The 27,702-nt window shown below is 31.1% G+C and overlaps 1 protein-coding gene across 5 annotated transcripts in view; it reads left to right on the plus strand.

Moving 5' to 3' along the window:
* Positions 1 to 25,769, plus strand: part of LOC142324699 (protein takeout-like) — a 49,822-nt gene extending 24,053 nt beyond the window's left edge. For 2 of the 5 annotated variants that reach the window (XM_075365605.1, XM_075365606.1), the window contains 4 exons: positions 10,135 to 10,282; positions 15,164 to 15,297; positions 21,224 to 21,376; positions 25,429 to 25,766. In XM_075365605.1, coding sequence (XP_075221720.1) covers positions 10,135 to 10,282; positions 15,164 to 15,297; positions 21,224 to 21,376; positions 25,429 to 25,583 — 590 coding nt within the window. In that variant the 3' untranslated portion in view covers positions 25,584 to 25,766. Of the gene's footprint in view, positions 1 to 1,891; positions 2,255 to 10,134; positions 10,283 to 15,163; positions 15,298 to 21,223; positions 21,377 to 25,428 lie in introns of those variants that run through there. The other 3 variants (XM_075365604.1, XM_075365607.1, XM_075365603.1) reach the window with 3 other exon arrangements.
* Positions 25,770 to 27,702: the final 1,933 nt, after the last annotated feature.

The following is a 27,702-nucleotide window of genomic DNA, read 5'->3' on the forward strand; positions in this document are numbered from 1 at the left end:
CATCTATCGAATCTTTTTCATTAATCAGGTACTTTTATTATGGAAAGTAGTTATTAGTATAAATATAAACATAATTTATATTACTATAGATATAATTCCCCATCACAAGTACAGAAATGAAAATAAACTATGAAACAACGTAAAAGCTTGACCAAATCCAAATGTAATTCATTAAACGAGTAATATTTTTATTAAAAAAATCATTCAATTTTATTTTAAATGATTTGGTGATTTATTAATACATAGTTTGACCCTTTCTTGTAAACCTTTACATGAAAACAATTAAGATGTCAGGTTTGAGAGATGGATATATAAGTAACTATTCATTTTTTTAGCAAAGTTTGCACATTTACAAATGCAGAGTGATTTATGGGAAACGGACGATTTTCAAATGAGCAGTACAAAGTTAATTTACAAAATAATATTATCTTATTGTTACACAAATAAAGGTCAAAACATACAATTTAATAAAAATTGTCATTTTTTGAAAATGTCACTCATGTGGTGGCCATCCATTTGAATGCAGGTTTCCAGCCACTTTAGAAAATAAATCTCAACACGGGTCAACATGTATTGTTCAATCAAGTGCATCTCATCTGTAATTATATCTTTCAAGTATATTTGAAGTCTATTCAAGGGTGTGTGAGCATAAACACGTTCTTGGAGAGGATTTTGAGGTGCCCAGTAACGAAAGTTTTATTTGTTTACCGAGCCGTTTTGGTAAAAGTGAGCTGCGTCGCGCTCATTAACAGTATTGCATTAAGGTTATTAAATAACTGCACAGTATTTTCTTTGTTCAAAGTCCCCTATTTTGAGTTGCTGCACCACCCCCATTTTATACGCATGGAATTTCAAATCTAGTCGTAAAATCTTCCTCGCACAATCACGGTCCACGTTTAGTTCTCGTGCTTTTCGACTCGGACTGCTGATTAATAGCGCTCTCACTTTGGCGATGTTTTCGGCAGTTCTTGCAGGGCCAAGTGGTGTTTTATTTGTTATTGTTCTTGATGTTCTGAACGCCTCAATCTATCTTAACAACGTGTTTCGGTTTGGAACTGTGCCATTCCGACCGATTTGAAATGGCGACGAAAGTTCTGCTGTGCTGTGACAACTGACTCAAAATGTCGAATAAGGTACGCAAAAACACGATGCTCTATTATCCACTGCTCCATTGTGGCTAAAAATGTCTCCTGTAATAAAAATGCACCGCCTGTTCAAAAATCATCCGTTTTTACCTGTATAAACATATAAATAAGTTAAAAGATATGCAATCTGATTCTTAATTAGTGTTATTTTGATAAATATTTTTTAAAAGTGGGAAATTAATAAGTTTCAGGTTTTGGTTATATCTCAAAATTCAAATTATTTTTACAAATAAATATACAATGTTTCATTCTCTGGATACATAGAGCAACATATAAGCTCCAGTGCCAATGGTAATAATACATTAATGAGTTAAAATATAGCCTATCGAAATACAATTAGTCATTAATACAAGTGTAGTTCATATTAATATTCATTACATATAAGGCTGTGTGTGGTTTGATTCATCAACAGTAGTACAAAACCTTGATCATATTACAAATTTTGACCACAATTTTAATTTTATTCAGTCTGTGTTAATCATTCTAATTTAGAAAACAAAACACTAGTGTTAGAATGCTGGCAACCCATTTCTTCACCTATTTACTGAGAGATAACAAATTTTCAACATTTATATGTTTTATACTATTGTCTTGCATATTATAAATTTTAGGTGCTAAATTGGTAATGATTTTCGAAACCATTTTTTAAATACGAGGTCTGTAAATAAAGTAATTAGACTAGTTGTTTAGCAGCCAAACTGGCAACACTGTAAAATTACTAGTAAACATATGGTTATACGAACAGTGGTAAAGTTTTCGTGAAACGAGTTTTTGTTGTGCGTTAGAAAAATGAGTGATACTAATTATGAGCAAGTTTGTGCAATTAAGTTTTGTGTTAAACTCGGCGAGAATGCTACTGAAACATTTTCAAAATTGAAAAGGGCGTATGGAGATGACGCTCTGTCACAAGACCAAGTTTTCAGTTGGTTTAAAGCATTTTCAATTGGCCGGGAATCAATTGCAGATGATCCACGCAGTGGAAAACTTAAAAAAAAAAAAATGTAACCGACCATCTGAAGGATATTCCGTTTTTTGAGTTCCAGCAGTGCTATGAACAGTGGAAACCCATTTGATGCATTGCGTGACTTCCCAACGGAACTATTTTAAAGGTGATAAGAGTTCATGTATAATTGGATTGTAAATAAAAAGTTTTTCTGAACAATCTCATTAGTTTATTTACAGACCTCGTACAGTCGAGATTTATATATTTTCTGCATCCATACTTCTTGCATTGCACATTATTTATTTTATCATCTTTACAACTATTGAAAAATACTCTTAATATTGTGTATACATACAGATTCTTTACAGGTAAATAATTCAGTTTTTTGAAAACCTCAAGAGATGAGTTTGTAACTGCTTTTGAAAATCATAATTCTAATTATTCTTTTTTGTGCTATTTACGCACTTAAGTGAGATTTATAAGTGCCTGTCCAGTATTCAGTTCCAAATTAAAGTCTGGATGTAATAACCGCATTGTATATATAAACCAACCAATTTTATCTCAATGTCAATAACTTGTTAAATTTATGAGTATAATAATAATTCTTTCTTTAATTTTAATATATGAGGCTTCCAACTTAACTCAAAATCTATAATTAGGCCTAAATATTGAGTGAAAATTTCCTTATACATTCACATATACAAATAGTATTACACACAAATACAATAGTAATACAAATAGTATAAGCAGAAGTGTTTATGTTACTTTACAGAGAATGTTATTCCTCCCTAACCAGGAAATTAATAAAAATTAGATCTGCTTGTGCCAAGAACTAATTAATTATTGTTGAACCGATATGTGATAACAATGAGATTTTCTTCTATCTGTATTTTTACATATTCCCACTTATTGCAGCTATATTCTACGGCAGTATCATCTGCCACAAAGACATTTCCCTCTGAAATTTTCATTTCATAAGTAATTAAAAACATAAGTAATTAAAAACAGAACAATGGAGAGGACAGTACCCTATAGAGTAACATATGATAATAAAGTCGTCCCAAAAATTATCACCCTTTCTGACACATTGTACATAATTTGACAGATAAGTTACAAACCAGTTAACATGACACTCTTAATCCCTATTCTCTCAATTTTAGCTAGCAGGATTTTGTGATTAACTGTATCAAATGCTTTTTGTATGTTTTTATTATTTTGGATAGGACAGGGATCAAAGATATCAGTCTGTAGTTTTCCTCCGCTCTTGAATCACCTTTTTTTGAAAACCGGGATGACTGTAGACCTTATGAGCACTTGCAGGAAGATACCAGTTTCAAAACTTTTATTAATGATAAATTCCAATATATGTACATTATTTTTAACACATTTTTTTATAAAATTTGATGGTACTTATGCATTAACGCCACTGCAGCTACAGCTTTAAAAACAAAGTAGTCAATCGGATTTCGGTGGATTAACATTAATTGGATTTTGGTGCTATAACATTAAGGTTATATTGTTAATAAGTTGTAAATATTATGCATATTTAATGTTAATTATATGAGGTTAGCGAGCGTAGGTTATATTTAGTTAGGTTATTTTGATATACAAACGATTTGTCAGTACACAAAGTCAACATAACCTAAACAGCAGCTGTAGCTGCGGTAGCGTTAATACCTAAGTACCAATTTGATGGATATATTATCATGATCCATTGATTTTTTTTATTTGTCAAGGATTGAATAACCCTTTCAATCTCTTTACTGGTCGGAGATATAGAAAAAGATCCGGTTTTATCTTGTTGCCAACTATATAGTTATGATTTATTTATATTTCCATAAGTTTTAGATATTAAATTAACCTGGTATTCTCAGAAAATATTCACCAAATACATTAGCTTTATTCATAATTTCCTCTCTGTCCTTGTTTATTCTTTCAACCAAAAAAGTTGAAATTTGGCACAAATATTTGATGCTATGTGTCCCAGTTTTGAGTTTTATCTTCAACCCTTTTTTTGTCTTCAGTCATTTGACAGGTTTGATGCAGCTCTCCAAGATTCCCTATATAGTGCTAGTAGTTTCATCTCGGTATACCCCCCACATCCTACATCCCTAACAATTTGTTTTACATATTCCAAACGTTGCCTACAAGCTTCTAATCTTTTCTTCTCAGGTACTCCAATCGTCCAAGTTTCACTTCCATATAAAGCGACGCGTCAAACGTATACTTCAAAAATGTTTTCCTGACGTTTAAATTAATTTTTGATGTAAAGAAATTATATTTCTGACTGAAGGCTTGTTTCGCCTGTGCTATTCTGCATTTTATATCACTCGTGCTTCGTCCATTTTTAGTAATTCTACTTTCCAAATAACAAAATTCTTCTACCTCCATAATCTTTTCTCTTCCTATTTTTACATTCAGTGATCCATCTTTGTTATTTCTACTATATTTCATTACTTTCGTTTTGTTCTTGATTATTTTCACGCGATAGTTCTTGCGTAGGACTTCATCTATGCCGTTCATTGCTTCTTCTAAATCCTTTTTACTCTCAGCTAGAATTACTATATCATCAGAAAATCAAAAATACCATCTTTATCTTTTCACCTTGTACTGTTACTCCGTATCTAAATTGTTCTTTAACATCATTAACTGCTAGTTCTATGTAAAAATTAAAAAGTAATGGTGATAGGGAACATCCTTGTCAGACTCCCTTTCTTATTACGGCTTCTTTCCTTAAAAAAATATGGGCCATCGGGCCCATATCTTTCTTAATAAACTATAATTTTTCTTTTAGCGTTGTTGAATAATACTACACCAAATCAGGTCAACTTAGTGGAATAAATATTTACTTCAAAAATAAGTTTAAACGATGTTCTACTGTATACTAAATGTTGCATTTTAAGTTCTGAAAATCTGGCTGAATTTAGTATTAATGTAGACATTTTTTATAAAGGGATATAAACAATTTAAAGAAAATGTTTTTGAATTTTTTTTTATTGTTTCCGATCCTTTATACATTTTTCAAGTTGTGACTGACATTAAAAGTGTTAATGTGAGGTAGCTGTTAAGCAAGGTTCCAAATTTATCACACATGAACTTTTTTGCAATTTTGGATCAAGTCTGCACCTTGTATGCCATCAACCAAACTATGAAAAACATCATAATCTTCTGTATTAATTACTTAATAATCATTAATAACTTATAATGTATTTAATAATAATATACACAGTTTTTATTTATTTCATGGTACTAAATATTTTTTTTGATTTTTGCATCTTTAACAGACAAGTAATATTAATATTTTCATTTAAAATTTTTGTTAAATATCAGGGAAAATTTTACCTTTAAGGAAGTTCTAGGAAAGTTTTGCAATCCTTTACTGGTATTTTTTGTTAAGAATTAGATACATTTGAGATTGCAGCATTATACATTTTGATAGCATAAACAGATTGATTTTTTTTTGCATCTGTAAATCATGAATTAGAGTTTAACAGCAATTTTATTAACTTTTAATTTTTGAATTAGTTACAGATTTTATAATTTCTGATCCATTTGATGTTTGTAAAATTTGACATGATTTTGGTTCTATGTATTATTAATTTTTCCATTTTTAGAACTCATTTTTGGTCTTTTATTTTAATATAAGTGCTTTTTATTTTATATCACTGTTGATCTGCTTATCAGAGTGGTAGTCATTGTCTTTCATCCAGAAATACTGGTTTCACATCTTGGTCATCCATGGAATTTTCTATTTGCTACTGTATTTTATATTGTACAGGGTTCAAAAGAGCTCTTATGAGAAAAAATATTGAGTTTGGGATGGAAAAGATGAACCTTATAGTTGTTATTAACATTCTCTGTGAAGTATCCTTTAATATATCTTCTTCCAATCTCTGTGGCAAAGTGATAACATCTCAGCTTTTCATCTAGAAGTCCCACATTTGAATCCCATCCAGACATAGCACTTTTTATATGCGGCAAAATTTCCATTTTATATTTCTATGCGCAAGCTTCAACCTTATATGGTGAATTAACCATCCAAAAAAAAAAATTGTGATCAGATTATTATCTGGCACCCAACAGTATCAGTCGTGTAAACTAATATATGAGAAAATTTAAAATGTTAACTTATGTGTAGAGTTTATATTTATAAATTTGCAGTTTGCTAAAAACATTTAATAATTTAAATTATTAAATACATCCTGTAATTTTAGTATTTCATATATTAATGGTAAATTGTTTAACAAAGTTATTGAATCGTGCCAAAATTATATCTGCAAAAATCCAATAATGGTGACATATATAAAATTAATTATAATGAATTTAAAGAAATATACATTGATAAAACTAACAGAAGATTTTTAGAATATTACAGAGCATACATAAATAAAAGAAACAATTTTTCAAATGTCGTTGATCGTCTCATTACACAAACCTACAATAACAAATTGCTTACAAATATAAACTTATTAATGAAAAGGTAAATTTTGATAATGACGATTGCTTTAAATTGGTACACCTGTGGTATGATAGTTAGTTGGCTTAGTTGTAAACATGACAGTTATCATTTTTAATTTATGACTAAGTAATACATTAGCATTTAAATAATTGATTATGAATCAGTGGGTTCAAAACATACTTATTATTCAAATTGGTAAGTGCACATTAAATTTATTAAAAATTTGGTATTTTTATTATGGTTTTTGTCTGTTATTATTAACATATATATGTGTGTCATTGTTTCAAAACGCCAAAAATTTTAATGTGAATGAAAAATAACGTGTTATAACAAAGTAATCATGATAGGCATTTTGAAACATGTGAGAGTAGAGAGTATTTTCTTACAGCTTTTAGGTAGATTTCATAGGAAAGCTACATATTGTAATGGGTAACATGATTTGACTTCCGGAAAATTTTGACATATTTTTGTTTTCACATCCCCAGACCCCAAAACCACCATCAGTTCCAAAGTTTATTTATATATATTTCACTTTCTTGTGGATGCGTTAACTGCCGTAATTTTGTACCAATCACGTTCAAATTGATACATTAAATATCACGACCCAAAATCTGGGTAGAGTTCAGATAGTAGGCAAAATCGGACCATGTGGGTGGAAATGGGGTGCTTTTTCAAGAAAACAGAATATTGCTATAATTTTCGTATTAAGTAAAATATTGAATTCATTTAAATTCCTATTATTTTTTGGATTGGGGCATAAAACTTATCTAAGTAGTTATTTGATATCACCAACTGTTGGCCCAGGGGTGGAAAAAATGGGATTTCAAAGACAAAAAAAAAAATCATACCTCCCTTAATAGGCAGAGTATCGAATCGGCTGAAAGTGGTCGTTGGTCCTCTAAACATTACCTAAAACTTTTATCTGAAGCAATTTTTGATATGATCAACCGTTACAGCAAGAGATGGCCAAAATGTTACTGGAATTGTAAGATGTGGCTTTTCGTATACTAAACATGTGAAAATTTTTTTCACATGCAACCATTGTCGTATTGAGTAAATTGGAAGTTTTTCTTAACTTTAAGGTGGAAATCTTTTTTATCACCTACTTAGCACCGGTGAAATCTACCTCTGCTTTCTGGTATGCCGAAAGGAATTTTTTTTTTATTAATATTGTGTGGTATTATTGGACCATTTATTTTTGATGACTGCTTTATGGGAAATGTGTACATAAATTTCTTAGAAAATAATTTGCCATCTTGTTTAATAGATGTTCCAAAGCTAATGAGATAAGAAATTATTTTTGAACATGGTAGGACTCCTTATCATTTTTATCAAGAAGTAAGGAATTATTAGAAAATAAGATTTACAAACAACTCGATTGGAGGAAACAAACTAATTAATTAATTGGCCTCCTAAGTCACCTGACCTAATTCCAATGGGCTAACCAGATCCTTTATTTTAGGATCTGTGTAATCTTAAAATAAATCTTCTTTTCTAGTAACTAGAAAAGATTTATTTAAAAGAACTTTCAACACATTTGAAATTATCTAAAACAATTCTTAAACATCAGACTTAAACTCTCTACAAAAGTCTTATAAAATTCTATGTAAATTTAACAAAGTTATATGTAAAAGCTTTAAATAATTGTGTTTTACAATAATTTTCTCAAATTATTAGAGATACAGTTTTTGAATGTATTTTTTTCTGATCAAAAACCTTATGAAACATCAAATTTATTTAATTTATGATAGAATGACTTTATTTTTACTTGGAGCTGAAATCAAAATGAAATTTTTTGCAAGCTGTAATTTGAAAAATTAATATCTTCTTAACCTATTTGTTACTTTTTCCTTGTCTTGTGAAACAGTCTGATTATACATTGTTTCTAGATAGGATTAAATTAATTTGTTGCTTTACATTGTTTTAGTTTTTTATGTACAGAGTGTTCAAAAAGTGACGTAACCTTAAGGAAAAATGTTTCCTTCTTTTTTGCATGTTTAATTGAGGAAAACTGTGGTACACAATGCAGCAGAGAATATTCATCGTCTCCCAGTTCTCAGTATGATGTGCCAGTTATACCCAGACCCGGAAAAGAATGCCACCACAGAAAAGTACGGTGTGGATGCACCAAACAAGTCCTCATCAAGCAGATGTACGACAAGTTCCAAGAGACAGGGAATGCAGCAGATGCAGCCAAAAGTGGTTGACCAAAATTGTTAACACCAGAAAAGTTGATAACACACAAACTGCATATTCTGTTAATCCCAATAAGTCTGCGATGCCGATCTACCCAGTCTGGTCTCTCCATTGGTAGTGCCCACACGGCATTGGACAAGTGTTTAAAGATGCATCTGTACAGAATTTGTGTTCATGAGTTGTTACATGGAGACTCTGGAAAATGTGTAGCTTTCTGTCAATGGTCCATTCATTTTTAATGCCAGACAAGGAAGAATTCGATGATTGATTTTTGCCTGATGAGGCATGGTTCCACCTTGATGGATACGTGAATGCACAAATTCTAGCATTTGGGGTACCAAAATCCACATCAGCTACACGAGTCTCCCCTGCATGGATAAAAAGTATGTTTTTGGTATGCGATATCATGTAGACAAATCTACATGACATTCTTTCATGGTATAGTGAATTGTGAGTGCTACATACAGATAGTGCAACGATTTGTAACACTATACCTGCAGACCGACTAGAGTACTTGTGGTTTCAGCAGAACAATGCTATGGCTCATACAGCCAACAACAATATGGCTTTCTTGGATCAGTGTTTTTATAGACGAGCAGTTTTGAATGGGTTGCGGCTCAGTCTCCTGATTTATCCTGACTTTTTCTTGTAGGGATACCTTGAAGATGCCACTTCACAACCTCTCATCCTCACACCATTCCCAAATTGCAGAGCGAAATTGAACGATGTGTTGTGAGTATTTCTTATGAGGTTGTTTTTTTTAAAATTATAGTTTGTTTTCTATGGTATTGTGAATTTTTTAATTTAATTGATTTTTTCCTCAACAAACATTAAAATATGTGTTTAAGAACGTGCAATGTCGTATTCAATTATGTAAATTGCATAATTGAGGCCACTTTCAACAACTATTGTAACTTACTCATTTTCCCATAAGATTGCATCTCTTTTGAACACTCTTTAGCTGTAATGCGTGTAAAGCATCTGATGTGCAAAAGACACTAGTAAACATTACTTTTTGTAAGAGTTAATGATGTTTATTGTTTAGCATATTTCTTTGGTGAACTGACTGAAGATCTGATTTATAGAGCAAAACCCCTTATATTTCAGGATTTGCCCTCTGATTTGCTGATTTGCAGCAGTATTTTTGCTTCAGTGAATAATATAATGGTAAACAACTTATCTCCTTTCATTAGTAAACCTAACATAGAATGTTTGTTTGTAATGTCTTTACCAGTTTCGCCAATGACTTTTATTTTATGTCACATCATCTTTAACTTTATTGTTTGTGAAATTTGTATGCATCAAATAAACAAAAACATATTTATTTAAATGAAGATATATTAATTTTAGGAATAAATAATATTTATTAATAAATTTTTTTTTTTTTCTAGGTGATCTGAAATACAGAATACCTAGGTTAGATCCATTGGTTATTGAACAAATTAAAATTGACCAAGGAACAAAACAAGTAGGTCTTTCTCTGGAACTCAATAAATGTGAAATGCATGGATTACAACACACAAAATTTGTAAAAGCGAAGTGAGTTTTAAAAAAATTAATTATTATATTTTTAATTTATTCATTATCTTGGATTATTCACTCCATACAAATTTTAGCTTTTCATTAACAGCTGTATCATCTCTTGTTGGTTGTTAGCCAAAAGTAAAATTTAACAGCATGTAATATTAAAATAATTAATTATTTAAAAAAATTAATTATTATATTTTTAATTTATTCATTATCTTGGATTATTCACTCCATACAAATTTTAGCTTTTCATTAACAGCTGTATCATCTCTTGTTGGTTGTTAGCCAAAAGTAAAATTTAACAGCATGTAATGTATACTGAATCGTAAGTGAAATGCCAGTATTTTCTTTTTTCTTTGTCAACTTTTAAATCAAATCATCTGTTATTATTGAGAGCCAGGTGTTACATTCTTCATCATGAACATTTGTCACCCTATTTGAAATGAACAGCACCACTGTCTTACTTTACTATGTCATAATATTTAGCCCGTGAATTTCAACCGCAGAATTGTTTTTTGCCATAAAAAATCAGATTTCTCCTCGTACTTCACATTTTGTGGGATCATGAATTGCAGCACTCATTATTAATGGATGAATATAAAGAAAAATATAACTTAAACTATTGTCCTAACAGCTGACTGTTGATTGAAATAACTGAGCTACGCGAGCACCATCTGTTTACATTGCATATATAGGTGGCAAATTCAAAACTGACGTTACTTTAAAAACACACCATTTATGTTAATTCAAAATTTGAATATGTTTTTGGATACCCTAAAATACCCTACTTTTATAATATACCCTTCTGTGTTTTGCAGTTTGCTGAAATGAGAATCTCTAGTTACAGTTCAACAGGCGTTCCATAGAAAGTTTAATTTTCTTTCTCCGAATGACAATGACATTCATCAGAGGCATAATTGGTTTAAATTAAGCACATAAGTGCTTACATTTGTGTTCATACCATTTACAGTTTTTATAGCTTTGAAGCCTATTAATTATGCTGTGCAAGCCGACTTTGCAACTGAAATGTTACTGCATAAAGATGATGATATTCTGATCAAATTGTGTTTGGTAATAATCTAACTTATCTATATACCTAAAATTTATCCCCAGTACCACAATCTTTTAAGGAAGCTAGGATCACCATGGTACTCACCAATATGTCCTATGCAACAAAAAAATAAATTTCATGGGTAGTCTGTGCATCCCTGAATCGTTCTTTAAAATTATGTGTATAGAAAAAGGTTGCTAATGCCAATGTTACTTACAATTTCTTGGGGTAGTCTGCTGATGATTTTCCTTATCAAACTACATATTTTTAATGACATCTGGATTTGAACTTGTTGACCGCCTACCAGTGTGTTGATTCCTCCCAGCTGAAGTTCAACCGTTTAGAAAACAGTTACGCCACTCTTTAATTTGTATAACCCTCTGTAGCTTTGTTTCTAAAAGCCATTTTAATCTTAAAATTGCTTTGCTTTGAGCATCACAAAGGTTTTAGCAGTTCTTAACACACTAATGTTGGTCAACATATTTTTTAATAATACAAAAATAAAATGTGACAAGCGTTTGTTATTCTAAAACGCATAATGGTTGCTGGATAACAACTGACATGTCAATTGTTATCCCATGTCAGGTGATCATTTTTATTAATTTACTATTATTATTTATTATTAATAATTTTTATTACATTTAGTGGAGGAAATAAAAACAGGCAAAAAATTATCAGCTTCATTACGGTGAGCAAGCGTACTGCCGGGTTAATTGTCAGCAATAACTCGATTGTTTATCAATGGATTTTTACAAATGAGGTGTCAATTTGTTCAAAATACAAGGGCTGTTGTTTTTCAAATTCCAATCGTGGATCTAAGTAAACAAGAAATAGGCAGTAGCCAGGTCTGCGTGTCATGCGATTGCGCCAGCCCCCCCCCCCCCAATCAGCAACCTCTGAAATTGCTGGCTCCATTACATCAGTCTGAGCTGAGCTGTGGGGGCAATTAAACATGGCCACTATGATAAATGCTCCCGCCAAGTGTTATATGTTTTCTGCAAGCAGAAGGATGGGCATTTTTCATGGTTTATAAAGTTTGTTTTCTACATTCCCATTCAGATGCAACTTATATACCGATTAATTATTTAAAAAAATCCTGTCAGGGGAGCAAGTTATGAATAAGTAGCTGATTTTTCTATTGTAATTGATACATAATAATAGATTGTACAAATCAAATCAGGAATGAGTAATATTCCACATATAAAAATAAATTATCCCAGGCATTTGCGTGGAAGGATCAAGAGAAACTATAATAAAACCTTGATCAGAGAGTGCCATCACATAATTATAAAAATAAAAAATCTGTTTTATTTTTAAATCCTCTTTCAATTTTGATAACTGCCCATATAGCTTTAGATTCATTGTTAGAATTACATATGTTAATTATCTTTATATATATATTTCTTGTGTGCGTGTGTATGAAAGTTAACTCCTCCTAAACGGCTGGACTGATTTTGATGAAATTTTGTGTGTGTGTTCAAGGGGAATCGAGAATGATTTTGATTCACAATTTGGTCCACTGAAAAATGTTTTTTTAATTAATTTTTTATTTATAAGTAGTTGTTGATTTTGGAATGTTTTACATTGGATACGGCAGACTGCACTACCATCGCAGTATCGAATATTCAATAATATTCTATTTTAATTTTAGTTTGTCCCGACAGTCGGTGCTGCGATCAAATTGAGAAAAATATTTCGTTTTTGTGTTATTATTGTGTTACAAAAAATCGCGAGAAAACAGTTTTTTAATAAATAAGAGACTAATAAATCAGATGGAAATGTAAACAAAGGAAAACCAATCAGATGAATGCAAGATGGCCGCTGTCTAACACAACGACCAATCACAAAGAGCCCGTATGACCGTTGCCAATGTAAACAAAATCACAACTGATTAAGTAACAAGTAGGCAGCACTGCAATCACGTTTAGAATTGTGTGCGTATTGAGAAATATTATATTATTATTTATTGAAATAATGTTTTAAAGTGTAATTAAAAAATATACATTGTGCAAATTTGTAAAGTACAGTATTGAAGTGAAAATGTTTTTTAAATTTATTTATGTGTTGATCCTGGGATGGTTAAGGTTCACAATTGGGTCCGGTAGGCCGAGCTGCGATCGCGTTTTAGAAGTTTTTTTTTTTTTAATTTTTGGTTTATCAGTCAAACCCGCTAATTGGTGCTGCGATCGGATTCTAGGAATTTTTTTTATTTTGTTGCTTTTTCACATATCAGTTACTTGCGTCATAGCTTAGTGTTGTTCTTACATTAAAATTCGTATTTAGAGATTAGTTTGAATTAAATCCGATAGGTAGTGCTGTTCTGACAATTGGATTTATTTACATTCTGAATTTTATAAAATTAATGGTGAAATTTTATAAGGTTCCGTAATGTTTTGTAAGTTTCTTAATGTTCAGTATTAATCGTAATGATTTTGCAGCCACAACACTTTTCGTTAAAAAATTATTTTCCACCGAATACTGTGATTAGAGAGTGGTGTGAATTAAATCCGATAGGTAGTGCTGTTGTTTTGCCATTTGGATTTATTTACATTCTGACTTTTATAAAGGGTTAAGCTAATGTTCAGTTTTTTAAGGTTTTATGAAACTTTCAATTGTTGTCATTTAATTTATATGTATACTCAGATCTAGTAATAGCGAAGCATTGCAGAGTCTGCTAGTATTGAGTGCTTATTGAGAATATTATATTATATTATTATTTATTGAAATAACGTTTCAAAGTTTAATTAAAAAATGTACATTGTGCAAATTTGTAAGGTGCAGTATTGAAGTGAGTATTTTACATGAATTTTAATGATTTATACACGTGCATTCAATAACAATCAACTTAACCTACAAATTTAAATTGTCAGTTCTCATTTGATTCTATGCAACTTATGAAGTATTGAACGGCTCTTTGAAAATAAAAATTTAAGTTTGTAAAATAAATTATAACATTTATAAAATTAAAATATAAGTTACTTATAATATAGTTTAAAGTATATTTAAAAAATTGAATTTATAATGTTTTAGCTGATTAATTTTATAAAAAGTTTTCTAAAATTATTTTTAATTTACAATTATCTAAAATTTGGTAAAATAGATGTTAAAATAAAGAATGAGAAAAATGATAAAAATTTCTACTAAAATTTTAACTACGTTGCTTTTTTACAGTGCTTTAATTTTTTTATTAATTGATTAATTAATAAAAGCTGTTACATGGTTGTTATGAAACATCAAAATTATTAAATAAAAAAAAAAAATATGTAGGTGGTACTTTTTTAGAATGGTGTTAAGTGAAAATTAGTAGTAATGTGGATGAAAATGTATTAATTACACTAATTATTAATTTTACGACGTTTCGATTTTTTAATTCAATTTTCATCGGACATCTGAATATTTTGTGAAAAATAAATATTAACCATACTACACATAATTAATCAATAAACCCATTACAATAATACAACAATCACAAACTGATAATATCATACTAATAGTCATTTTAATGAAATTTAGAACACATTCCTGCTAATTTTAACTTAATTAAGTTACTTATATTTATGTGTGTGCATTTATTACAGAATAAAGCCACGTCAGGAAACGTCTGTCGGGTCCGCTAGTCACAATATAAACTTTCAGCATTACAAATAACTTTAGGATAAACTTGTTTGTAATTTTTCCAATAATTCTGGAGTTGCCTGACAAAATCATTGAATGAGTTTTTAAAAAAAGGTTCACGTTGTTGAATCGATAAGTTTTTTAAATTAAGCATTTGTTAGATTAATACTCATAAATAATATTTTTATTGTAAAAGTAATATTTGTTAAACATTCTTTTTTTTACAGTGTTGATATTAAAAAAAGCCACTGTCAATGGGACTTTTTTCTGGATAGATTGGTTATACTTGGTAAATATAATGTATCTGGACAAGTTCTTGTTTTACCAATAACTGGTTATGGTGATGCAAATATTACTGTCAGTAAATATTTTTGTGTATTTAAATTTAATTTTACAAGTGTTTTTTTGTGTTTGGACTTGCTAAAGATCATACATGTTTTAGTCCTGATTTCTTTCTTTTCCTAAAATTTTCTCTCCTTTTTTGGCCCACCGCTGTAAATATTTCCATTCTCTGGAAATTTAGATTCAAAATAGTTTTTTTTCAAAGATTGTTTGTTGAAAACTATTCATTCGGAAATATTTAATAATTTTGGATTATTTCAATTCGAACGAGTTTATTTTGGGTTTACTTTTTTCAAAAAATTTAAATACAGAGAGATCCAAAAGTTGTGCACATCAAAATTAAAGTGTCTATAACTAGCAGTATAGTTGAAAAAGTTCTCTTGGCTACTGCAAGATAGCATCACGGGTATTAACAACAACAAACCAGATGCCATTGTGATGTGTATTGATCACACAATACTTGCAATAGTGCTTTGTTGATCTGGTAAACATGTCATTTTCTCAAGGGCAATGAATTTTCGTTGTTGAACATATTTTTTTCTGGTTGTTCTTATGCACATGTTGTAGATGAATTTTGTGGGAAATATCCGAGAATGTGACAGTGCCTAAAGTTCAACCATAACGAGATTAATCGTTCATTTTAGAGAATGTAGATCAGTTGCAGACAAGAAGAGAACCGGGTAGACCATCCATTTTGATTGATGCTAAGCCAGCAGAGGTTAAGAATGTGATACAGTGTTCGCTTTCAAAAAGCTTGAGACTAAAAGCGTACGCTCAGATTTCATATGGAACTGCTCAGAGAGCAATGAAGCGGTTATGCTTTTGTGCATATCATGTTCACAGTGTTCAGAAATTGAAGGAGCCGGATAAAGAAAAGCGCATAGTATACTGTACATGGTTTCAGTCATTTGCTGACAACCATGGAATCGCAGAGCTTGACTGTGTTTTCTTCACTGATGAACTGTGGTTTCAAAAATTCGATGGTGAACATCAAATGTTTGACTTCTTTTCTCATTGTATAGTCTACTTTTTCAAAATATTGGTAAATTTCTTCCCATTTTTGTAATTTATAAATATTATTTTCATGTTTTGGGCTGTGGATTTTTTGTAAATTTTTTTTCAGTTTTTACTATATCTTTTCATGAGAAATTGTGTAGGCCTTCTGCACTATATAACATTTCCAGTAAAACTATGGTTTTGTAATGTCTTAATTTATCGTTTTTGTCAGTTAAAAACCCAGTAAAACAAAGATCGATAAAAATACATTTCCTATTGAAGTAAAGTTTTATTTGTATAGAGTATATCTTTTTTTTTAAATTGCCTAGTGCATATATAAGCAGTCTGGATAGTTAGAAATCCAGAAAATCTGCTTTCAGATAATAATCACCATCCTGTTTATTTTACATTTTAACATTCAGTAAATCTTTCAAATATTTCCTTAGTGCCTAAAAACAGTGATATCAAGTAACAAAAAAATATTTCTCATTGTTATAAAAACATAATTTATATATCATTGGAAAACGGAAGTTTTAAATTACATTTAGAACCAAAAAATCTGAAAATCAGTAATTTTCATCTTTTCAATCTCTTTCTTTTTCCTGTTTAGCTTTCGGTTTACCTTTCAGATAATACTTCAGAGGATAAAGTGTGTGAGAGTAAATGAAGTATAGTCTTGTACAGTCTCAGTTCGACCATTCCTGAGATGTGTGGTAAATTGAAACTCAACCATCAAAGAACACCGGTATCCACGATCTAGTATACCGGGAATGCACGATGAGCTGATGCATTGTCATGGAGGAGGACCCAATCCTCGTCTAGCTAGAGTGTAGACCTTTTCTTCTACATATTGAAGGAGACTTTTATAGTATTCATGGTTGACTGTCTGTCCCCTATGGACAAACTCGTGATGCACAGTACTTGTAGAATTGAAGAAAACCATCAGCATTGTCTTCACATTCGACTGATTTTATCACGGTTTTTCATTCTTGGTGAACTGGGGCTCTTCCACTGTGATGATTGTGCTTTTGTTTCTGGGTCAATTTGAGCTTGATTAATCGGTTCTTGGGACACTTTTAGTCGATGTTGTTCCTACTGGTCTAACTACAGTTTCAATATGAATTTCTCAGACGCTTGATTCGTGTTCAAATCTTCAGTTAAAATTGACTGAACCATGTAGAAATTTACATTCAGTTCATCAGCCATCTGCCTAATTGTAAGACTAGGGTCAGAGCATACTAAATCATGAACGTTTGCAATGTTTTTGTTGATTTTTTAAAGTGGAAGGCAGACTGTACTAGGGGTCATCTTCGATTGATTCGCAGCCATCTTTGAAATTGTTGAACCAGATAGAAACATTTGACTGATTCTAACATTTACCTCCAAAAGCTATTTTGTAAGAGTTTATAAATTTCTGAACCTGATTTCTTACATTTCAAACAAAATTTGACACAAACTCGTTATTCTGTTTTTTATTAATTTTGTGAAATCAAAAATCTGCGAAGAACCAAAAATAGGTCTTCATTCAACAGAATGTTACTGTTTACTGATTAAAGATATTGCAGTGAACTTTTCAGGACGTTTCAAGAACAAAATAGGCTTTCCTTTCCATACCTGTGGCAAACTTACCCTATCCTGTTGAGCAATGATGTCACTTGTCTTAAAACTTTCCTGTTATGCTTTGTATATGTTGAGTTCTATGTGAGAATTCTAATTCTCCTCTACTGTCATCATACCTCTCCATCATTCAATATCTGTGTAAGCCGAACATAAAATTTGAAAATACTGGAGACAATGGAGATGTTTCATGTTCAAGAAGAAGTAGAATTAGTTTAACTTTAGAAAACAAACAATTAGTTGTAGTGACATTAGTAAAGACTGCTTAATCATCAATCAGAAAGTTTTCCTTTATAGGCTAAAATATAAGTGTTAGAAATCAACCAGGTTACATCATTTACTTCATAAAGATATTTTGATGTGTGTAATTTTATGAGGAATCTCACAAATGATTTATTGTTGTGAAATAGATCCTAATTTTTCTAGCATAGTGATTTAGCTGATTAAGTATGGCGTAATGCTTGAAATGAAATGGCATGGTAAGTCATTTATTTCTGTTTATTAATCTGATAATATCCTCACATAATTATGGAGAAAAAATTTAATGCATTCAAATTTATAGTTTGGTGTATGGGGTCACAAAAATAAATGTTTTGGGACCTTATTTTTTTGACTGATGATATTGATATCTTGTTATGTTGTAAAATCTCATTATTCCATACATCTTAAACAACCCTACGTGTAATATAAATTCATACATTTGACATGAAGATGGGGTATCTCCTCTTACTTTGCTCTCATCTTAGAGACTACTTAAACAAATTCTTATCAGATAGGATTCTAAGGAATAATTGAACGCCTACCATGTTCGTGTAATGATTTCACGGGTTGTGATATTTTATTCCTCAACAGTGATATGGCATTTTCTTAAAACTGAAATGACTCAGCACCTCAAATTCTAGGTTGAAAACTCAATTGATTTTTATAAATTGAAACAAAACTTTTGTGGAAAAAATATATAATTCAGTGGTAAAACAATGCTAAAAATGCATTAGGGCTTTGAGCACTTCCTCTATGTATATTAGCCGTGTAATAATAAAATGCTTTTTTTTATTGCCTGTTTTCTTATTAGCAATTGCTAAAACTTAGCTAACTTTATTATTAACTGGATAGACAATGCTGTCATTTTACAGTAACAATAAGTAAGAATTAAAATACATTTCATGACTATGAATGCTAAATACTAGAACTTGAGACATATTTTTGTGCTAAAATGAATTAAGCGTTGGGAAACTACTTCCTTCCTCACTTTATATAGTAGCCTAACTTTACTTGCTATTCAATTTTCGGGTGACTATTATTTACACAAATTTATAAGGATTAAGCAGAAATATATAAAAAGGTTTTTATCAAGTGGTAACATTAAATTTTTCAATTAATCAGGTACATATTGTCAATAGTTACAAATGAAAATGAGATGTAGCTCCCCCATTCAACATATTTAAAGGAAAATATTGTAGAATTATGTATTGTATTTAACAGTGTTTTAAAAATTTGGGGTTTCCATTTTTAAAAAATGAAGTTGCCCATTATAATAGAGAAACAGAAGATGTTTCAAACATGGGAATAGGGTATTTTTAATGCATTCAAAAATCAAGATGAAGCTCCTCATTTAAAATTTTTTAAAATTTGTCTAGTTTATGAGATCCCAATGGTAACATATCTAAATGAAGACCAGTTACATATGATACAGGTATGGGGAAAAAATTAAAGCTTCTTTTGTTAAAGATGACTTCACTTGGATTCAAGAAATATAAAAATATATCAAATAATTAATTATACGTTAAATAATTAATATAGATTTTAATTACTACTATTCTTCTATTTTATAATTAATTATGCAGTGGTTTGTTATGCTGGTGTAATGAAAGTTTTACCATGGTTTCTCACGATCTATCCAGGCAAAATCCTGTGGAGTAGTTCTGCTTATTTATATTCGTCGAATAATATATTTACCTTTTCCTTATGTGATCTATACACAATGGGATTCCCAAAAAAATATGAACTATTTTCTGTACACAAGCGAATTGGCAATGCTGTCCTCTCCCGCAGGATACATTTACTAACACTCTCCTTGCTGAATTGTCCAGGTAGCGTTCATGTGAAACCATCATAGCGGACAGAGTGATTGTGTTTTCTTAAGCCCGTCCCAATGCTCTTGGCGATTTTGCAGTGCAAACTTTAAGGAGCAACGTGTCATCAGATTCTGTTTCCAACAATAGAAACGGTTTCAATGCTTTGGGAAGTTTATTGGAAGGAAGCTCTAAGGCAGGCAAGAATTTAAGAGCGGTTTGCTTGGTTCAGAAGTGGCCAAATGTCACTTGAAGATGAATTCTGTTCGGGTCACCCCTCAATGTCCAGAACAAATGAAAATGTTCAAAAAATGCACGATGCCGTGTTTGATTTTCGCAGAATAATCGACGTATTGGAGGAAATAAATGGAATTTCGTGGAGTTCATGCCAAAGAATCCTAACTGAAGATTTGAACGTGAGACATGTCACAGCAGAGTTTGTTCCACGACTGCTTTCCAGTGACCAGAGTGAGAACCGTCGTTCCAGTTGAAAGAACAGGCACAAATTGACTCGGTTTTATTTGTCTGAAGTCATAATAGAGGATGAATGTTGACGTTGAAACAAAACAGCAGTCCAGCCAGTGGAAGACAGCTTCATCACCCGAACCACAAAAAGCATGGCGAGTGAAATCAAATTTGAATTCCATGATGTTTTGTTTTTCAGACGTCAGAGGAGTCGCTCATATTGAATTTGTTCTTCAGGACACCACAGTCAACCAAAATTTCTATCTGTAAGTGCTGAAGCGATTGCATGAGGCGCTGAGAAAAAAACCATCTGACTTGTGATGATTGGGGGACCGGCTGCTTCATCTTGACATTGCGCCTGCCTATACAGCGTTGATATAATCAACCCGTATTTTTATGAAAAATGGCATGACAATGGCATTTTTCTCACCTGCCATTCTCACCTGTTTTACTTGCCTAACCTAGCCCTCTGTGACTTCTTATTACTCCCAAAAATGAAGAAAAACCTAAAGGAAACTGTTTTCAGGATGTAGAAAAGGTTAAGAAAAGATTGCTAGAGATGATTAACAGCATTAGTTCAGAAGATTATAAAACCATTGGGACAAGTGCATATCATCTAATGGATAATATTTTGAAGGGGATTGATGTTTTCAAGATGTAAAAAAAAAAATTAAATAAATAATTCTGGTTTTTTGGATACCCATTGTGATATGCATTACTATGTACTGATCTAGAATAAAAGATCTGTTTTATTTACCTAAACATTATTATTATTTTTTTTTTATTTTTAATTAGGTAATGTTACATTCAGTTATATATATGATTGGAAGCTTGAAAAGAAGTCAAATGGTTTAGAATATGTGGTCATTACGCATAATGAAATGCCTTTTGAAGTCGGTGATATGAAGATAAAGCTACAGAATTTATTTAATGGTGATAGATTACTGGGTAAGTTCTTTACATGTTATTTAATTAAGCATTATAGTAATATTTTTTTTTTTATGATAAAAACTTTTAAATTAAGAAATAAAAATTAAAACTAAATAAGCTTAAAAAAATATTTTCGATAAATAATGAATTTTCTGTTTTGTTTTATTAGCTTCTTTTTTCAGCTTTCAAAACAAAAAATTTCATAGCGATTTCAATATTTTTGATACTGGTTCTTAATTCTTCATTATGTTTTAGTCTCTATAATGCAAGCCATTGTGTAAAATGAAAATAAAAATAAAAGTTAATCACTTTTTTGTGCTGTTGTATCTTCCTTCAGTTGAACTAAAAGATCCAGAAGAATAATATTATTATATCGGTTTCCAAAACATCTAACTATATACAAAATAAATCATACACAGTCATCTTGTTCCTGAAAATAAATCATAGCGACAAATTTAATATAAGGTATATTTAATACCTTACTTAAAAAAAAACCCTTCGTAATAAATTCTAATTAGGTCCTATATAAGATTCATTTAAATTATTAAAATATATTATTGTTAAAGTATGGAAACTTTAAATATCTTTTCGATCATTAAACATAATGAAATAATATTTACAAGAATAATATTTAGCAAATGTTCTTACCTTCTACTATTTGATATGAATCCACCATAGATGGAAGGAGAAATTCAAAAATTCTAAATAGAAAGAAAGAATTGTGACACAACATTTTAAAAGGTTTTAAAAAACAAAAATTTTAATGTAAAAAGCTTTGTACTCTAATAACCAAAATAGTAAACATTTAATGTTTTTCAGTTTTTTCAAAAATGGTCTACAGTACGTCTTTAATAATTGTTTAATAATAAACAAAAAAAAATTTAGCAGATATTTGTAGCTCAAAATAACATACTTTTTGATATGAGACTATTACTTTAAGGATGTTACTGTACACCAATTTTTTTCTATTCTGTTATACTTTGTTCTGAAACTATCACTGTTAGAAATTTCACATTGTACATCTATGTAAGCAATTTTTTTTCTGTGTGTAAACCCTGTAGTCAAAATAACTTTTTGTTAATGGTCATGTAGGAAACCACAATCACCATTATTTCAGGTTAGTGGCCACTTTTTATCGTTGAAACAATATAATTTCAACTGTAGATATCTTATCCTTGTTTTTTCATCATCTTGCTCATAAAGTACAGGTTGGCACAGAGAAAGAGAAAAATTTTAAATAATTAGAAAAAACAAACTGAAGTTACTAACCTTTACTTGATGTTGAAAATACATTTGGAGCATGAAATGATCCCAACATTTTGGTTTAGTTAAAAAATATTTACTTGAATCGCAATACAGAAAAGTAAAATTCAACATGTTTACTGTATACCTGGAAATTATGTTCAGCTTATCACGTGTTCAATATGACGATCATCACATCTAGCAACTTCTTCAACACAAACTCCTATATTAATAACTCGATGACACATATGCTTAGTTATCTCGTTGCATGTTTCAATGATCAGCTCTCGCAGTTTCATCACTGTACCAGGATGTTTAGGGAATATTTTTTCCTTAAGAAATCCTCAAAGTAAATAATCACACGGATTGAAATCAGGACTGTTCAGGGGCCAGTTTTGTCCACATGCAAAACGATTAGGAAATCAGTTTGAACATTTGTGTTAAAAGTTTCATGCAGAAAGTCTAAAACATTAGCTGTGTACGATCTGACTCCATCCTGCATGAACTGCTGTGTTTTCTAATCAAAACACTTTTGCAAGAAGCAAAAGGAACAAAGTTATTATGCAGCATGTTTAAATAACATTACTGTTCACTGTCCGAAAAAGAATGGCCCTATTACCCCGTAACTTGAGATTGCGGTCCATACTCTAATTATTGGAGCATAATGCACCATTTCATGAAGCACGTGTGGATTTTCAGAAGCCCAAAAATGCACTTTTTGTTTATTCCTATGTGAAATACATACATAAATTGTCTACATGAAATTGTGGCTCATCTGAAAACCAAAGGTTGTTCAACAATATGTCTTGATACTCAGCCCGTTCAGTGAATGTCACCTTTGAATGTTTGTTGTCAAATGTTAATTTAGGCAAAACTGTTATTTTTTATGGATTCAAATGCAAATCGATTTTTAAAATTTGCTGCACAGATCGCCTAGAAATCCCAACTCATGCTGCTGCTTTTCTTGTTGATTTTCCCAGACTCCTCAGCAATGCTGCTATGAAGCTGCAACATTCTGTAGAGAACTAACATAGGCAGCCTGTTTGCACTTACTCTCAAATACTGAGCCGTCACTATTAAATTTTTTGTAAAGTCTATGTATTGTTTTAAATGAGGACGACCACCAAGTTGGAAAAGGGGAACCAAACTATCTGTGTAAGCACCACATTTTTCATTTCATTTAAAAAAACAATCTGTACGAGCTGTTCAACAGTCAGTCTTCCTTTGTCAGCCATCTGGGAACAGTACACAAATAGTGCGCTTGGAAAGCAAAGTAACTAATATTCGTGGAATGCTGTCACTTCTACCAATATAAGACATTAATTATTAACCTAAACAATTATTGCCAAAACAAATGTGGGATCATTTTGTGCACCACGCTGTATTTTCTACAAGAGTGAAAATTTCAATATACATTACCTTTTAAAAATTATAAATTACTTCACTTAAGTGCTGTCCATTTTTGCATACACATTTAGTAAGTTGATTCTGAAAATTTTTCTTAGCACAACGTAAGATTTTGGTGATTTCCGCCTTAATCTTTGTTTTGAGCTGGGCGAAGTTTCGTGGCCTAGTTTGGTACAACACTCTTCAGATATCCCCATAAAAAGAAGTCCCAGAAAGGTCTGTAGACCGCGGGGCGGCTAAGTGATATTAGCAATCTTTGAAAATTATGTGATCCCTAAACAAACGTCCATTGCTGCCGTAGACTGTCTAGCAGAGTGTGAGGTGGCTCCATCCTGTTAAAACCAGGTTTGCCGAAGGTCAGGATTTGGAAGAGAATGAAGCCTATGACCAAAATATGTCGACATAATGTTGAGACGTCACAGCGACGGCAGAGCCCCTTTCATCTTCAAAAAAGTAAGGGCCTGTCAGCCCACGGCACAAAATTGCACACCATATAGCAAGTTTAGCACCGTGTAACAGATGCTAGTGAACCTAGCAAGCAGGGTTTGTTTGTACCAAGTAATGAAAGTTCTGCTTATTTATGCATCCACTTAAGTGAAAATGGGCTTCATTTGATATCCAAAGATTTTCAATAAAGTTAGCATTCTCATTGATTTTAGACAACAGTTTTTCACAAAATTGCAGATGCAATATACAGTTGTGTTAGTTCTTTGACGTCTTAACAATGAGTTTTTTGACAATTTTAATCTTGTAAAGATGAAATTTCAGGTTATGGAGTATTTGCACGCTCTGACGTCCAAGTTCCAATGACGAGGAAATTCTTATCACTACAATTTTCATGGCATCAATGTTTTCTGGCGTACGTACAGACACACCCAATAGGTTAATTTTTCAAACCTGAAACAGTCTCATCAAAGTTACGTACCCAAGTTTTGATTTCATGTGAAGAAGAAACTTGACCATGGGGTGGGATCTGTTAATGTTGCCAAAACATTCTTGTGCAGCTGTCGCACTGGCACCATGTCAGTAAAACGCCCTTATGGCAATCGCATGCTCTACACCATTCATGGTGTAAACAGTGGTGCTCACACCACTGTTTCATCATAACTAAATGTCCATTACTGCTCTACAGTTTAACATCTTTCTCCTACTTACGGTACACCTACTGGGCTGCCAATATAAAATACAAAATTTCCCGTTTCTCTGTGCCAACCTGTATAATGTTTGAGATTGTCTGAGATTAGAGAGTTTTTTCATATATATTATTTTAAGAAACTGAGATTGAAATAAAATCTATTATATATGTTATAGAAATACTGTTTGTCATTCATTTTAAATAAAATTTGTTGTAATGTGATGTATACTTTAAAATTTAATACCAGAGTGAAATCGGTTACTATTTGTTGTTGTTTTTATTTTAGGTGATAATATGAATAGATTTTTAAATGAAAATTGGCAAGAAATTATGAAAGAACTGGGGCCTGCCATGGCAGAAGCACTTGGAGAAATATTTAGAAGGACGTTAACATCAATGGCAGAAGTTGTTCCTTTTAAAAATATATTCCCTAAGGAATAAAATAAATATTTGTATTTTTTTATTATTATTTTTATTTTTATTTTATGTGTAATTAAGTGTGTTCAGAGTAAATTTTACATTTGTATGTATGAATGTTTGTATGAAAATCATCCATATTTTTATGTACACAATTAAGCTCTCTAATATATGTATATATTTATTAAAAAATTGTTATTTTTTATTATGGTGTATTAAAAGAGGACCTATATCCATTGAGATCATGTTTCATGTGATGAAGTGTTTTTTTTTAAAATTATTTTTCCAAAAAGAAATTTTGTTATTACTGTTCTTATTAGAGACAATTAATAAAAATAACTGTTTTAGTGATGACTGAAACACATTTATTTTTAATATAAATACTGCAGTTAAATGAATTAACGCTAATGATGTGTAAGCTAAAATACCAGTGGCAATATCTCTGGAGCCATTCATGACAAATGATATTTTTTCTAGTACTGGCCTTCCAGTTTTTTTATGGTGCATTCATAGTTCTTTTAGAGCTCTGGCATGACTGTCTGCAACTCAGTCTTGCATAGCTAACAAGTTACATTAGAGTTATTTACAATTTTTTTTTTCTAAATAAAAATATGCAAAAGAAAATGTTCGAAAAGTAATTTTTTTATTAACGTAAATTAAAAATGACACTTAAAATATACAAGAATAAATAATAGTGAAGTAATGCCACAATTAACTACATTCAGAAAAAGTAGAATATACATTAACTAGCTTTCTGTCGCAGCTTACCCTGTGTTATATGATTACTTGTGTTTCCCATAGTGGTAAATCTTTCCATTTTATCTTTTTTAGTCGAGTAACCAGAGGCAGGTGCAGCCATTCATACATACAGAAATGGTGGCTGTGGCTGTGTTGGTTGAGTCACAGTTCCATGTACTTTTGCACCCGTTAAAAAACCCAAAAATTGCTTTTAAATATCTATCCGAAGAATATTTGAAAACTCAAATCTACAGAATATCTTGTTTACTATGGTTGGGATTGGGAAAATTTACAATCATTGTTCAAAATTCTTTTTACCTTTCCTCATCCCTTTTCAAGGAAATTTTTCAAAAATCTATAAATTGATATGAAGAATATACTTACCTAATATCTGGTTGATTTCTTCATTTGTGACCAAGAGATTGGAAAAAAAGGGTTTAAAAAAAATTCAAAAAACTTTTAACCCTTGAAACTCAGAATTTCAAAAAATCTAGAATTTGGTTTATAAATAATATCCATAATCATTCAGTTAAAACCCAGCTCACACAGCGATAGACACAAGTTCACAATTCATTAAAATTTGTGCTTCAATCGGCAAATCTCCACTAGTACATATAAATATACTTTTTTTTTTTTGAGATTAAATATATCTAAAAACCTTCCAGTTATCCTAAGAAACATGAGTAAAAATTTGGTTGCAATTGGTAACATAATTTTTCAGTTTATCCCAAAGAAAAAACCCCTCTTCCTCTTTATATAACAGAATAGTTAGACTTTATTTAATGTAAATTTAATTCTGTTATTATATAATATTATTCACTGGATTCATTCGAATTATTCAGTTCAAATTTTGTGTTCACAGTTCATTAAAGTTTGTGCTTCAACTGGGAAATCCTTCACTATATACATAAAAAAAAGACATTGAGATAAAATGATGTTATTACTAAAATTTGAGTAGTATCTAACTTTTTTTTTTTTTTTTTTTACAAAACCACCAAAACGACAGGCATTTGTCATATCATGACATCAGCTTTCCGATGCCCTCTTCAAAGAAGTTTGTTGCCAGTGAGGTAAGGTACATCTTGACAGCCTCCTGAAGTTCTTCGTTGGTGGTGAAATGTTGTCCGCCCAACCATGCCTTCAATTCCCAAAAGAGGTGAAAATTGTTAGTTGCTAGGTCTGGACTATACGGTGGATGGTCGAAAAGTTCCACTTGAATTGCTTGAGAAGGTCTTGCATCACATTGGCCCAGTGCAATCGTGTATTGTTGTGAATAAAAACTACCCCAGACGAGAGCATGCCTCTTCATTTGTTCTGGATCGCTCTGTAGAGGCAATGTAAAGATTCACAATAAACTTCCTTTGTTAATGTTGTCTTCTGCTCCATAAAGTCCACCAAAAAGACA

Source organism: Lycorma delicatula, chromosome 5 (genome assembly GCF_047948215.1).
Source record: "Lycorma delicatula isolate Av1 chromosome 5, ASM4794821v1, whole genome shotgun sequence".
Lineage (NCBI taxonomy): Eukaryota > Metazoa > Arthropoda > Insecta > Hemiptera > Fulgoridae > Lycorma > Lycorma delicatula.